The sequence below is a fragment of the Micropterus dolomieu genome, linkage group LG23, assembly GCF_021292245.1.
Source record: "Micropterus dolomieu isolate WLL.071019.BEF.003 ecotype Adirondacks linkage group LG23, ASM2129224v1, whole genome shotgun sequence".
Classification (NCBI taxonomy): Eukaryota; Metazoa; Chordata; class Actinopteri; order Centrarchiformes; family Centrarchidae; genus Micropterus; species Micropterus dolomieu.
The window spans coordinates 26,206,270-26,221,044 of record NC_060172.1 but is presented as its reverse complement, the minus strand read 5'-3'; the positions used below and the strand labels follow the sequence as shown (position 1 = coordinate 26,221,044).

Sequence of the window (14,775 nt, the reverse complement as noted above, 5' to 3'; positions counted from 1 at the left end):
AACATGTTATCATTAGCGTGGTAGCATGAGTTCAGCACATTAGTATGAAACAGTTACCATGATAATGTGCTTATCTTACCATGTTAATATGATGAAGGGCATATGGTCATTAATTTAGAGTATCGTGTCCTGTAGGAGAAGTGGAAATGTTGACGTGTTGGTGGTGCTAGATGAAAAGTTGAGGGGTCATGTGGATGCCTTCATATTTTACTGTGGACCAAAGTGAACTTGAATTTATCACACCAAGAACCATGTTAGTGTGTCTAAAATGTTTGTGATACGTGAACTTGAAAAGTCTATTTAACACCACTCCACTGTTTGTTGCTCAGTGATGTTTTTTGTGGACTGTTTGTAATGACATTTGCGATATCTACCACTAACTCTATTCCTCCGCGCCTGCTATCGTCGTGGCTGGAGGCATTATGTTTTCAGGTTGTTCATCTGTCTATCCCATTCTTGTGAATACGATATCTCGGGAACACATAGAAGGAATTTATTTAAAATTTGGCAAGTACTTCCACTTGGACACAAGGATGAACTGATTAGAATTTGGTTGTCGAAGGTCGAGGTCACTGTGACCTCACAAAAAACGTTTTTGGCCATAACTCAAGAATCGATGACCATATTTCACAGTTGGTCATATATAATGAATTGAAGGTCAAAGTGGCTGTGACCTCAAAATGACCATGACAGACGCGTTTTTGGCAATAACTCAGGAATTGATGCGGTAATTATGACATAATTTCACACAGATGTTTACTGGGATACAATGATGAAGTGATCACATTTTTACCCAATAGGTTGAAGGGCAACTTCACTGTGACATCATAATGTCCTGAGGAAACCCTTGTTTGGCCGTTATCGAACACTATAACTCAGGAACAGAAGGGGAGATTGTGAGCAGATTTCACTCGGTTGGACACTGAATAGGTCACATGTTTGACTCAAAGTTCATTGTGACCTCAAAATGGGTTTTTAGCCACCATTTAATAATGAGTGGCGCGATTCCAGATTTCACACACGTTGAGTGGGACCAAACAATGCGTATAGTGCCTTTTGCTTCTAAAAATGCCAGGAGAAAACAAAAGCATCACGTTTTGAGTAGCTTTACTCTATAAGAATCCATCTTTACATAGTAATCAAGTAGGTGTGTACCTGTTTAACCAATACATTTCATACCACAACAGTTCAGCAGTGTATGTTCATTGGAATCATATAACCAATATAGTCATAGATTAAATTTAACAAAAAATACACATAATACTTTTTATTCAATTCCTTCCGAGTATTTACCACTTATATAACTGGACAGAAATGGATGTAGGCTGCAACTTGCCTGGTTGGTGGAGACATATGACCCCAGGGCAGTATTTGTAGTTTCTGATTAAGTGTTCATCTTGCAGTTGCTAGCACCTACATTACCTACTGTACACTTTTAAATTGGAGCTATAACTTAACTATTAATTAATTCACTATTGACCACCAAAATGTATTACAATGGTTTTTTTGTATTCATTAAAGCTTCAATTTTCTTTTTTTAAACCTTTTTACAAAAGCTGTTTTAATTTCATTGTGTGGTAAAACAATATAATATAAAAAGGAAAAGATGAAAAATCACAGAAGCAAAATAAAAAAACAAACAACAGGGCCCATGTGTGGGAGGCTGCGTGCATATGTGCAGGCTATGTGCCTGTGAGACTGTGTGCACCTGGAAAGCACTTGACAGATGGTTACTTCAGCTCTAGCTGAATGTTGCTTCTTTTTTTCTCAGTGTTAAGCCTCTTTCATAAATCGAAAGTGTTTCGGTCAGCATTTTGATCAAGGTAGACTCTGTCAACCTTCTTGATAGTTTGATAGTTTGCTATGCATCTCTGGAGCATGTTTATCCTGCCCCCATCGTTTATTTTTGTTTGATTCTGGCGAGCCGAGGGAGATCAGAGCTGTGACTTTCTCTGCTGTCTTTTCTGCTCCTTTTTTGTTTGCTTGTTTTGTTAGATTACAGAGCAGTGCATCAAGCATAATTATATGCCGCATCATATCAGCAAATTCTCAATCTGTAGCATGGATTTGGCACTTTATAGGAGACTGCAAGGATTATATATGGGAAAAGGTGTTTTGGAATCACAATAAACTTACAGTATGCTCATCCTGTCCCTATTGGCCAAACAGGCACAAGAAGAAGTCAGCTAGATAGTTTGTAAGACCATTAGTTTAGACTGTTATTGTACTAGTTAAGAATTTTAATCATTATATATCAATATCCCACGTCATTAGTCCTATGCTTCCCAATAACAAGACAAAGAGTAGTGGATCAGACATAAACTGTGTTGATATGGCCTCAGGCTAGGAAACTTCAAACATGCTAATCATTTGCAATGCCATCACCTTTGTCTGTCCATTACGAGAGGTCGGCTGAAACCGGCAGAGGTGAAAGTCCTTCTCTCCACGGTGTTAGAGCAGCATCTTACTGCATCAGTCAGATCAGGCCATAGCAATAACCATAAAAAGTCTCATTTACACGTTAAATGTTAGGTGTCAGCAAGGACAGTCAATGCCTATGCTGACCAGATGTTCCAGAGGTCTCAATTTAGGATAAGACTTGGCCTGTTGTTAAATGTTGGTGCACCATTTCATTCACGTTCACTGGTTAATTTTTAATTGTGGGCGAAAAAGAAATAGTCCCTCACAGATTTTACACTGACACTGATGTGGTTGAATTGTTACTGTATTTCCCTGAGAAACTGTCCTCCTAAATTTAGCATGTACTCTCTGCAGCAGATGTTCATGCCCTTTTTGATGCCGTGGGTAATAATCCTTAATATTCTTGCTGTTTGAAACTAAATGAGGCTTTAATGCACTCTGATTCCATCTTCTAGCGCTCATTAATTGTTTTTGAAAGTCCATAAATTATTTCTGTTGCTTTTATTTTTGTTTTGCAACAATAAACAGAAACTTTTTATGGATGAAATGGATTTAATTCTGAAATGTCATGTCTGCTTTTTTTATTCAAGAGTATTTTTTTCCTGACAAAACCTTGCTATAATACTAAAGTTAAAATGTTTTTGAATCCATTCATTCCTGTTTAGCAACAATGTATCCTCACTCCTTTATATCCACCCCATCACAGGTGCTGCTCACTCAGTGTGTTGTGAAGGCTCATTAAATGTGTTGTGCAATGCATTTGAAACCTCATCACTAATCTTCTCCTTTCGCCCCTTTTCTTTCCAGATGGTCACAAGAACAAAGAAAATATTTGTGGGTGGCTTGTCAGCCAATACAGTAGTGGAGGACGTGAAGCAGTATTTTGAACAGTTTGGGAAGGTAAGATAGTTATTTTTTTATTATTATTACCCTGCATAGTGTTGTCACAATAACCAGAACTATTGGTTGCGAATGCTTTAACAAATGACATACTTCTTATGATCATTAAGATAATGTGAAATATGTTAATTTGATCATTTGATTTATTAAAGAATAAGTAATGTACAGCACCCCTTGTCACTCTAACAGTGTCACTGTGGTTAAGATCACATGGACAGTGCACCAATCTTTACCACAATCAAAATAAATTGAGCCTTGAATAAAGCCAGCGGCACCAGTTTGTGGCTCCTTTCCTGACAGTAAGACAAATAAATCTGTATTGTGACACGCAAACAACTGAAGGTATGGTGATTGATTCACATAGCCCACCATGCCTGGTCAACAACATGCATTTTGCTTACAGAGCAAACAAGCAATGACAACCAGCAGGCTCAACCAAACAAAAACCAAAAACCAAGTATGATTTTATTCTCATCTATTATTGTATGACATTAGAAACAAATATAACTATAAATATAAGGGATTCGAAGTTTGGATTTCAATATTGTGGCAACACTATTCGAATGTGGTCTGAAAAAAACCCACACACATTTCATTTAGCAAAGGCTCATATTCAGCTGTTTGTTCCTGTCTGCTGCAGCAGTTTCTGCATGCTGTTCTTCTGACCAATACCCCCAGCTGAGTGAGCGCATATATGCACGCCATTTCATACAAGGACATGCGCAAACACACACACACACACACACACACACACACACACACACACACACACACACACCCCACTCTCAAGCGTGTGCACGCACAAACCGGCTTTGATACAGTGGCAGCAATTCACAGATAATTTCCCCACACTGAGCTGAGATCCATTTCCCTCATGTCATATTCCACATCAGTCAAGGTCACCTTCAGCTGATACAGTCCCTGTAACATCAGCGCTTGACCTTGAGCTTAAACAATTTCACTGAGGATGGATTTTTCATGGGCACATAATGTACCATGTCCTGAAGGAAACAAAAGAGCTGTTGTAAATGAATAGAAACTGTTATTTTTTGTTCAGAGACAATATGCAACCAGCTCTGTCCTGTAAAGCCTTGTGTCATTTCCTTGACTGAAGGCGGGAAAGGTGAAGGATTTTGTTTTGCTCTTTATCTGGGGAAGTGGCAATAAAGACCTCTCTATGGCCTGGTCTGCCGTTCCAAATAAAGATGGCTTATTTGCACAATAGAACACAGCAAGCAAATATTCAGCACGACTTTGCAATCAATGGATCTGAGAAAGGGCTCGAAATGATTTTCGACTTGATTGAATGACATAATTGACTTGATTATACAAAGTTTTTTTGCCTCCTTGAGGAATCCTCAAATGCTTAGGAGGAAACAAACAAATCAGACTGATTGAGCAAGATCTTGTGCATGTTTCTGTGTGTGCTTTTATAGCCTACTTGTGCATGCTTGGATGTGTCTGCAGTACTGCTCTCGCCATGCGTGAGTGTGTCAGCTATTAAGTGTGGTTGCATGATTAGGGTTGTGTGTGCGTGTGTGTGCATGTGTATGAGCAAGTGTCTTCAGCAAAAAGGAAATCAGAGTAGATATTGTGGGCTATGGCAGACAAGATACAGAGCAAAAAGAGGTGTCGTTCTCTCTCTGTTTTGTGTGTGTCCTTCCTTTCTGCCTTACACGTCCCAGGATTTATTAAATAACCTGCCTGTCACTGCAACCTAACATTATTGCCATATACACACCACTCTGAGGACTTACCCACAGAAGGGAAAACCAATTAATTCAGTTTACCCTCCATAGAATCCTGGTGGCAGTATGTGTGTCAGTCTGTCTGTCTGCCTATGTACATGTCAAGGGGGACATTAGCCAGCATGCTCGCAGGGCAGCTAGTCATTTGTATTGCTGGGAAGTATATTTTGAAGCACTTATCAATCATCACGCAACTACAGCTTAAGGCACCAGCAAATGTTTTTCCACTCTTGGAACAAGCCATTTCACCAATATTATTTATAAAAGTGTGTGTGTGTGTGTGTGTGTGTGTGTGTGTGTGTGCGCACACGCTAGGCAGCATAGGCCAATTAGCAGGATGTGGTCTACAGAGATGGCAGTGGTTGGGAGGCAGTGGAGGGGAAACAGCTGGTGTGGCCACAATTGGGTCACAGGTTCTGTCTGTAACCTCCATACCTCCCCTCCCTCCCACCTCAGTCCCTCCCTTCTGTCTCCATTCTGTCAGGGGGAGAGGTGGCATTTGTTATGGGGAGAGGCTGACAGCTCTCATGCACATCAGTCTCACTGCCACTCTCCCAACCGTCACCATTAGGAAAGAGCACATGCCCGAGCCTGGCACAACTTCAGAGGAGCTCCTCCACAGCCAGAGCCATACAGTACATGCTGAAGGTGTGCATTTGAAGTGATTGTGACAGTCATTTTAACAGAACTGAAGTGTGGTTCTGTTTGGCTGATTCTAATGCATCTCAGATGGATCCCATTACCTGCCTAATAGTAGCCACATCCTGCCGTCCTTTTCTTTTTCTTTTTTCAGGCAGCACACTGCACCTTAGCCCCGCAAGCCAAATGAGACAATCTTATCATCAGTTCCTGGCCTCCATTTATATTCAAGGACTCTTTAACGGGAGGCTATTGCTGTTTCTGTCTTGCAATAACGTCAAATGAACCAGTGTGCGGTTTTTGCTATTATGTGCATTGTTCAGATGTATACATTGTAAGAAAAGACAATATTGGTTCATACATAGGCCCACACCAGTTGACAGTTTGTTGCAGTTTGTAACTGATTATGTTTTGTTTGCAGTACACACAGTCATTTGTAAGTATTTTGTAATGTATTTACCTTCCTGCCTCTGCCTTTGTATGTCTCTGGTTTGCATAACATTCAGAAATACCCCCAGGTATCTGAAACACTGAAAAGGGTTGATGATAGCATTTTGCATAAGGTCTGTATAATTTCCAAAGGTCAAAGGTCAGGGGCAGCTAAAGAACAGCAGGTGTGCTTATAGGGACTCAGTTTCTTGCAAAACATGACTTTTGTACTAGTCTGAGGATCTACACACCTGCAAAAGTGCAGTTTTCATATAATGTAAAAGTTGAGGGTTAATAAGGTAAAATTACTTATTTTCAGCTGGCCGCACCAGTGCTATGTGGAAATATGGAATGTGTTGCATGTTATGTTGATCTCTTAGGTATTCTTTTTTTCTTTTTATATGATTACATAAAATGCCCTCTTATTTTCTAATAAATGAAACACCTGTTAACACACCACCTCAAAATGTTCCACTGAGGCAAGCACTTGATTAAAAATGGGAGTTAGTGTGATGACACCTTATGAATTTGGATGTGACGTACCAGCAGAGCCCTGCATGAAAAGAGCTCTCCCAACAGTTAAAGGCATAATTAGCTGGGGTGGCTAATGCTTCCTCATTGGTTTATCGTAATCGGCTTTGAGTGCATCTCATAGTGCCCTTATTTGGCTAAGCTGAAACAACTCCTGCTCAGTGACTCCGTTTCTGCACTCCTGTCCACTGGCTGTGCAAGCCTGAAGCTGACTTTTTAATTTAATCAGAGGCTACTTGCTTCCATGTCACTGGGCCGCTACAATCATCCCTTTATGTCCAGGCTGTCCTGGTTCTCATGCTCCACTGGTCTAGAGCCAGATCCTGGAGGTGGAGCTGAATGGCAAGAGGAGGAGGAGGAGCGGCATAACCAGTTCATTGCCACTGAGCTCAGGAGGGATAAAGGTAGACACACAAACGTCACTACTGAGTTAGACAAGCAAAGCAGAGCCTCGAGTCTTAAGATGAGACGATGATCTCAAAGTTATAAAAAAATAAAAAGAGTGAGGACACCTGTTGGAGGACATTGGAAAGATATTGGCTTGAGTTAGATGATGGAAAGAGATCAATGTCAGAGCACAGAGGAGAGACCGGCCTAAAGCCAGGTATCTGCATACTTCTCTCATACCTTCACTGAGACGAAGCAGATGAGTGGAAATTACAAAAGCAAAAAGATTCCTTGGTTAGTGCATGAAATTTGTTCTGGGGCTTTAGTAATCTAATACCACGGCTGACATTTTGCGTGCCCTTAGATTCTGTAAATGGCAGAAAAATAACTCTGTGTGAACGTCTGTAAAAACTGTATGAATTAATTTTGCATACCTCGTAAGTGCTTAGTCCTCAACGACATTGGAAGTTTTCAGGTATTCCATCCAAGTAAAATCTGTTATATTTGATACTTTTCTTCATTATAAGTGTGCCTTTTTGCATTATCTTAATGTTGTAAAATTACATTGTGCCATTAGAAACTTGGTCTTGAGCTGCTTATAGTATCTGCCCTTACAAAGTGCATAGATTACAAATCACCAACACTTACTGATATTGTTCTTAACTATTTGATTGCAGAGTTAAGTTTTATGTTGAATGACAATACAAATGACAACATATACAGAAGGCTTGAACTGAAAACTGTGAAGATGCACATTAAGCGCACTTTGGATTGAAGTGATGGAGCTCTGAGGAAAGCGAAACCGAAATACACAATTGCTTCATGTTCATTGGCTGAAATAGCAAACAGGTCTGATTAATGCAGAAAAAATACACTTTATATGAGCGAAAGAGCCTAATCAAAAGGCCACAGTCCTTCATTCCACTTCCTCAGCCAGTGCAGGTGCACATTTGCATGCCATTTACATGGTAGCTCACGGTGACCACTGCTATTCTGGCGTCGCGGTGTCCATCATCTGCTGACATTCTGTGATTGTTTCCTCTCTGCTGCGACTCACCCAATCAGTTGAGGATATAGTCTGGTTCCAGTGATTATAAGGAGTGATCAGAGCAGCAATGATGGAGCATGTGCCTTGCAGTGGAGATTTAGCCAGAGGCTTCAATCTCATTGCAGTCACTTGTAGTTAGTGACTGAGACTAGCAGTGAGAAGGGCAGAGCAATATAAATGAATTGGCTATGAATGTGGATACGGCTGTGGTGCTGCAGGGACACACTGGGGGAAAGGGCCAGTTAGACAAACTATTTCATATCCCCCTTGACCTTTATTTGCCCAGTGGCCCAGCAACATTTCCAATAGAATAGCTTTTAAATGGCCGCTGAAGAATTTAGCTATACTATTCACATGATTATTTTGTTGTGTGTCTTTGTATGAGAGAGCAAACGTGTGTATGTGTGTTAATGCAAATGTGTTTACTGCAGGTTACGGAATGTTTAGGTAAAGGATCAGACCTTTAACAAAAGATTAAATAGATTTTTGACTATTGCTGATCCTTAGAAATACCTATCAGACTGTCTCCTCCAACAACTAGATGCTGCACAGTATAGGCGGCTCACAAAGAGAGCTGTGGATCAGGGGAGATTGACACCTTTCTGTAGGCCTGTAGTCTCATCTCCCAGCTGTCCCTCCTGAAATGGCTCCCTCGGGATAAGCCAGGATTGGCTTGATTGTGTTATCGGCGACTGATCGGGTCATTGAATGATGGAATTTTGAGCCCCTGTTCTGCTTAAAGAATGAAATGTTTAAAGAAGATTGACTGTGATTGGATCAGATCCAGCACCTGCTCAAAGGGGTCAATCAGGTGAAAGCAGGAGGCAGCAATCTCTGCTGTGCTATTGTTACACGAATAGAGGCGGGAATTAATGTGTGTGTGTTGGAGTAGGGTGTTGGTGGTGGATGGATGGGGGGGTACAAATGCCATTCAACAGGGAAGAGGTTGAAAAAATGTCATCAGAGGAAGTGTCATGAGTAATTTGCAGCAGTCTCACCAACAGACTGGTGTGGAGGTGGACGCCTCCACCTCCATACCTCCACCTCACCCTGTCAAACTCCAATCTAGTCCTTAGGGAATCATGTGTGGGAAAATACCGTGTGAATCGAGAATAATAAATGGTATGAAGGGTGGGAGCCCGAAAGGTGGGGTAGAATATGAATGTGAGGGAGGTCCAGGGGTATTCTTTGAAAAAACTGCCTTTTAACGTGTTTTGTTATAGTGAATTTGTTAGTTGACTTGAAATTGTCTCAGATTATGAAGATATTTCAAAATTGATGTGATAGCATGAAATTAAATGGGCCCTGTTGAGTTGTTAAATGATCAAAAGTTTGCTTTCAGTGTTATTCACCAAAAACACTGTGTGTATCTTTGAGTATTGGGTGCATTTCCTCCCTCATAAAACATTTGCAAAGTATTTTAAACCCTGCTTTGTTCACATTCAGGTTTATTAGCTTGCAGTCTTCTTTGTCCCTGTCTTTGCTAGCACATTGCAGGATCATCTTGGCACATTATCGCCACCTGTAGATGGAAAAGTATGACACCATTAGTATGACTGTGTATCGCGTACCTTGGATGCGCACACGGACATGAATGGGAATAGTTACCAAAACCAATAAACTGTTCAGTGAACTTTTGACTGCCTCTTCCGCCATTAAGGATCGATGGATATGGAAAACTCTGCCGTAACAACATGCAAGATGGCATTACAACCCTAGTTACCGTCGCAGTGGACTAGGAATGATAGGGTTAATTAGCTTCTTTACAGATTTAAAACTAACATGAACATGTATAGTTCCCCCTTCTCAGATAGATAGATGGATGGATAGAATGTATTTTCTTACTGTGGCTCAAGTGTGTGTTTTAAGAGTTGCAGAGACAGGCATATTTGAGGTGAGGTCCACAGCAGCTGATGCCTGTCTCTGAGTGACAGACCTTGTGTCCCTGCATGTCACAGCGAAATGAGAAACAAAGTGATGGTGTCAAATTTCAACTTTGATCTAATAGGCTTTTTAAAGAGGATGTAAAACTGCTTTTCAACCCAAATAACCTTTTTCATCCTTATCAGACATTTATCTTAACATAGAGTTGTCTGTGCTCCACAACCCCCCACTGTAGAGCTCCAGGAAACCAGTGAGCATGAACCATGACTCAGCACCACCTGGAGAACAGACAGTTGACACAGTACAGCTCAAATGTTGACGGTGCACAATGCTCACTGTACATCTGAGCTGACACACACATCTTGAGACATTTGCTAAAGGTATTAGTGCGGTCCTCCTGGATGGATTTATCCCAAATGCCTGAACAGCAAGGTGATGGCTTGAGTTCAAACTGCAACTCTGACGCTTTATTCACAATTTAGAAATGTATAGTAAACAGAAAATTCAATATTCCTTTTTTTTTTTTCAAATGTTGACAACCATCTCCAGTAGTGGATCTTGCAAAACGAATCTATAAAGCTATCTAGAGAAAAACAAACAAAAAAGAGCTTTTCTACTGACTGTCAATTTGCAGTCTAGATAAACATGTAAAAAGAAAAAGATATACTGCTGATTGTTGTTGGAGCCCGATTTAATATCCTCTTAATATGCCTGCTTTTTGTGACAAGGAACTTTTGCATTAAAATAAAAAAATGAGGAAGGCATAATTTGCCATCAGTATGCTATGATTGACTGTCATCCCACAACACTGACAGCATGCCTTTTTTATTAGATACAGTAGCACAATGGGAATTAAAGAAGATTGACTGTGTGTTAACTTTAAGTAGCACATTGCCTGTGCTTCTCCAGCCACCTACTGCAGTGTGACCAGGTCCACAGGCAGCTCCAGCTCATGCTATGAGTGCCTCCCACACATCACATAGCCTCCTTTAAATCACTGGGTAAATGTTCTTACATGAAAATGTACACAGTATGCTGGGGTTTGATGTGAAGGGCTGATGAATTCTCAAAGGTTTCTCTTATCTGTAACACTTACTGCTCACTCTTGTGTGTCTATGTGTGTCTGGATATCCTCAGGTCTGCTGAAAGTGTTACATTATCTAGTTTTAAGGCCATAAGTCATCATCAATCTTAAATGATGTAGTTGTTAGAAATTGGTTGTTAGGTTTCATTTCGATACAACTGTAAAATCCAACATTGGTAGTGACAGACTCATTACATTCAGTAATGTTTAGCTGGGGCAGAGTAAGTAGGCCAAACAAAATGGGGTAATTGCAATGAAATATGTAGTTTCAGCAAAAATATGTGAATGCAGTGGTTCCAGTTTTGTTTCTAACCTGCTCTACTTGTCTTATATTTTATACAGCTCTTTTGTCAGAAACCTTTTTTTGTCTTCTTTCTCTAATTTATTTTAGAAATGTGCTCATTTTGGCAGCTTTTATTCTGTGTTAAAAAAAAATTAAGACAGCCTTGCTTGAAGCTCAGTGCACAGCGGTGCTTCAGGCTAAATGCTAAAGCCAATGTCAACAGCGTTAGCATGCTGGACAAAATGTCGCTAAAAAGTCAGGGATCACTAAAGTCATTAGGAGTCATCGTCTGGGAACTATCTGTGCCAAATTTTGCAGCAATCCATTCATTGGTTGCCAACATATTTTACCCAAATCCAATAGAGAAACGGTATGGGGCCCACTAAAGTTTTTTCACTTCATCCACTGGCGATCTGGCGATGTTTATATAAAATTTAACTGCATACTATCTCATCGTTATTGAGATCATGACATCCCTAGTCCCTAGCATAGCTAAACATGGTAAAGTGGATGACACGTAGCTTTCTACAAATTCTGGTCCATGAGGTGTATTGTTATGTACAGTCGCATCTGGAGAAGCTCATCTATGGATTTCAAACAGGTGTCTATACATAAGAGCGTACACATTGTGGGTTTCAATTAATTTGTTAATTTATAATGGCAACACACATACAGTGAACTCTCTCAGTCCTCTTCCACTGACCACTGATTATGTGCCTGACATTTCTGGTAAGAGTTTAAAATGATTCCACTTATCCACGTGTGTTTAGTTAATAGAGCTAATCAAAGTACTCATTTGACTTGTAACAAGAGTTGGAAGGTGGCTAAAACATTAATCAATGCAATTTAGAAATCTAATTCAAAATTTTAATATATAAATATATATATTTTTGGTCTGTAGCATTTTCTTATTGTACAGTTTTTCGTTTAGGAAGGCTCTCTTAGAGTGGCTTTCTTTTGGAGTTATAAGGCCACGATACCTCCCTGAGAGACTAAATCCTTCATAGAAATATTCCAAAAAGCAGAGACCGGAGGCTGTTTCAAAGGCCACGTCAACATCCTCAACCAAAACCAAAATCATTGTGGTGGACTTATGTGGTCCGAGTGGTATATTTGTAGACCAAGGATAGCTGGATGTAATTGCAAAGTTTGGCATCAGTTTCTGTCTCTTAAAATTATTGAGGCATTTGCTTTTTAGATACTGTATCTGCATCTGTCGATATCACTGGCAGGAAAATAGGTGAACTTCACTAGTGGAAACTAGACACATGGGTAAATAAAAAGGGAGGAAAAATGAAATCACCATAGAATAATGATGATGATAATGCTATTTTTGTTGTAACGTTACAAAATCATGCTAAACCATAAATCCCTGACAAGAGCTATGTAGGTGAAAATAGGAAATCCACAGAGTAGTGGATTGTTGTTATTTCTGTCACACCTTGTATCAGCTGATCAGTTTTAATCAACGATAGATGGTGAAAGCCATTTTTGTTTAATAACCCAGTATGTGTCTCTACACAGGGAGAGGGGGCAAGAGAAAGATAATGACGGAGATGAAGATAAGGTAGACCTTGATATAAATTTAAACAAGTTAACTGTATCAGTGTTATTTTTCCTCTTCTATTAAAAAAAGTGTAGAGGTGTATACATTCCATGTATTATAAAGAAAATGTAATCTGGTGGAATATAAAATCAGGCAGGGGTTCAAAGATAAGATAAACTTAATGCAATGCAGCAGTCAGCAGCGATTCTCTATACAGAGGTGATCAGTAATTACTTGAAACATTTTTCTGGTTGTTAAAACAGAAAGCATTTACTTCAGGTTCTGGGGGAGGTTAAGGTTGGGATTAGAGTGACGCACTTTGTAGTTGTGTTTGATGCTTAGGCTAATTTATGTGCGTGTCTACGTGGCAATCATTAGCATGTTTTCCTTTGCTCTGCTGACTTCTGTGTTTGATTTACTGTGATTTCTTTTTTCTTTTCGTGTTTGTGTCTGTGCGCTTTCTGAACAGGGTGCTTAGTCCTCAGAAAGGAAGAATGTAGTGTGTGAGCGGACATACTGCATACGATGCTAGAGAGTGACAACAGATCCCTATCTTAGCTGCCATGCCATGAATAATCTTTAGCTTATTTTCTGAAGTGGTATCTCAGGGTTCTGGTCGAATTGTCTAAAAGCTAAATAAATCTGCTTGATTGAACTAATGGCACAGAGCCAAGATCTTGCACCAAGTCTCGTCTCTCAGCCTAATCTTTTTGTCACGGACACATTGACCAGGCTCATATGCGCGCACACACACACACACACACACACACACACGCACACACGCTCTAAAGCTCCCTCCCAAGCCACTTCCTGATCAGGAAACTTTGAACCCAACATGTGGCCCATAAGTCCTATCCACAGGTAATTAGGTTTGATGGTTAGTTGAGCAGAAACATGGATTTTATCCCTCTCCCCGTCTTGCCTCATGGAGGGTTGCCTCAACTTGTTTTTGATAAGCCCACTGCCAGCCCAGCACCAGTCTCTTCCAGCTGAACACACATTGTAAAAGCCACCAAGGAGCAGTCATCCCTTTTTAAAGATAAATTACCCACTAAAATAAAATTATGTAGCCCGCAAAGGCGTGTGTCAGTACAATATTGAATATACATTTCAATTCTGACTGAAAGGTTAACCTCTCCATGTATATTGCATACCTGACTCTCTTTTGAGGTAAATCACAGCTTATTTCTCCCTCTAGTGGTTTAGGGGAAGCCAACTGTGTTGGATGTGTTTATGATAGACAGGAATATGTTAATGTTCCCTCTCACTGACACTCACACCAACTGGTGTGGTTATTGTCACAGCAGAGATTGTATTTCATAAATTCATTGAATTGGCTTGACCAAATTAGTGTCACTTATTTGTCAGAGATTGTTTTTCAGTTCCTTTTTTTGTCTAGTGGTAGCACAGAGGACACTTGGATAATTTGGACTTGGAATCACATCTTAAAACATTACCAGGCAAAGTGTTATAGTGGTTTGTGTTAGCTGCTGGTACCGTGTTGTGGAGGTGAGGCAGACATTACATGTGAAACAGCTTTGAATTTGATTTGATTTGAATGTGATACGAGGTGAACACAAAATGGACAGGTGGTATCATGCTCAAGTGACGGGTTGATTGAATTGAATCATCTGCCAGCAAGTCTTCCAGCTGCCAACTGGCTGCACGAATGACAGGATATGTGTGTGTAAAAAGTTGCTTTCAATGAAAAGAGTAAGAATAACAGGAAGTAGAAGCTGCAGTATAGCTGCAGTCAGTATAGCTGTTATCTACCCTCAATATTGTCACTTGGTGATCATATGTTAAACATATTTGTAATGTAAAGAAACTATAAAATATTGTATATGCATCAATTTGAGTGATTTGTTTTTGACA

The 14,775-nt window shown here is 40.1% G+C and overlaps 1 protein-coding gene and 1 long non-coding RNA gene across 15 annotated transcripts in view; both read left to right on the top strand.

Annotated features, from left to right (window-relative positions):
- msi2b (musashi RNA-binding protein 2b) overlaps positions 1-14,775 on the top strand; it is a 256,557-nt gene that overhangs the window by 75,241 nt on the left and 166,541 nt on the right. For all 14 annotated transcript variants that reach the window (XR_006823171.1, XM_046040319.1, XM_046040314.1 and 11 more), the window contains exon 6: positions 3,229-3,321. Coding sequence is in view for 13 of the 14 variants with exons in the window: in XM_046040319.1 (XP_045896275.1) it covers positions 3,229-3,321 (93 nt within the window). In the remaining variant the exon portion in view is untranslated. The remainder of the gene's footprint in view (positions 1-3,228; positions 3,322-14,775) is intronic.
- On the top strand, positions 5,473-6,604 carry LOC123963446. The gene is made up of 2 exons (XR_006823174.1): positions 5,473-5,717; positions 5,863-6,604. It is a non-coding gene; the product is annotated as an uncharacterized LOC123963446 (long non-coding RNA).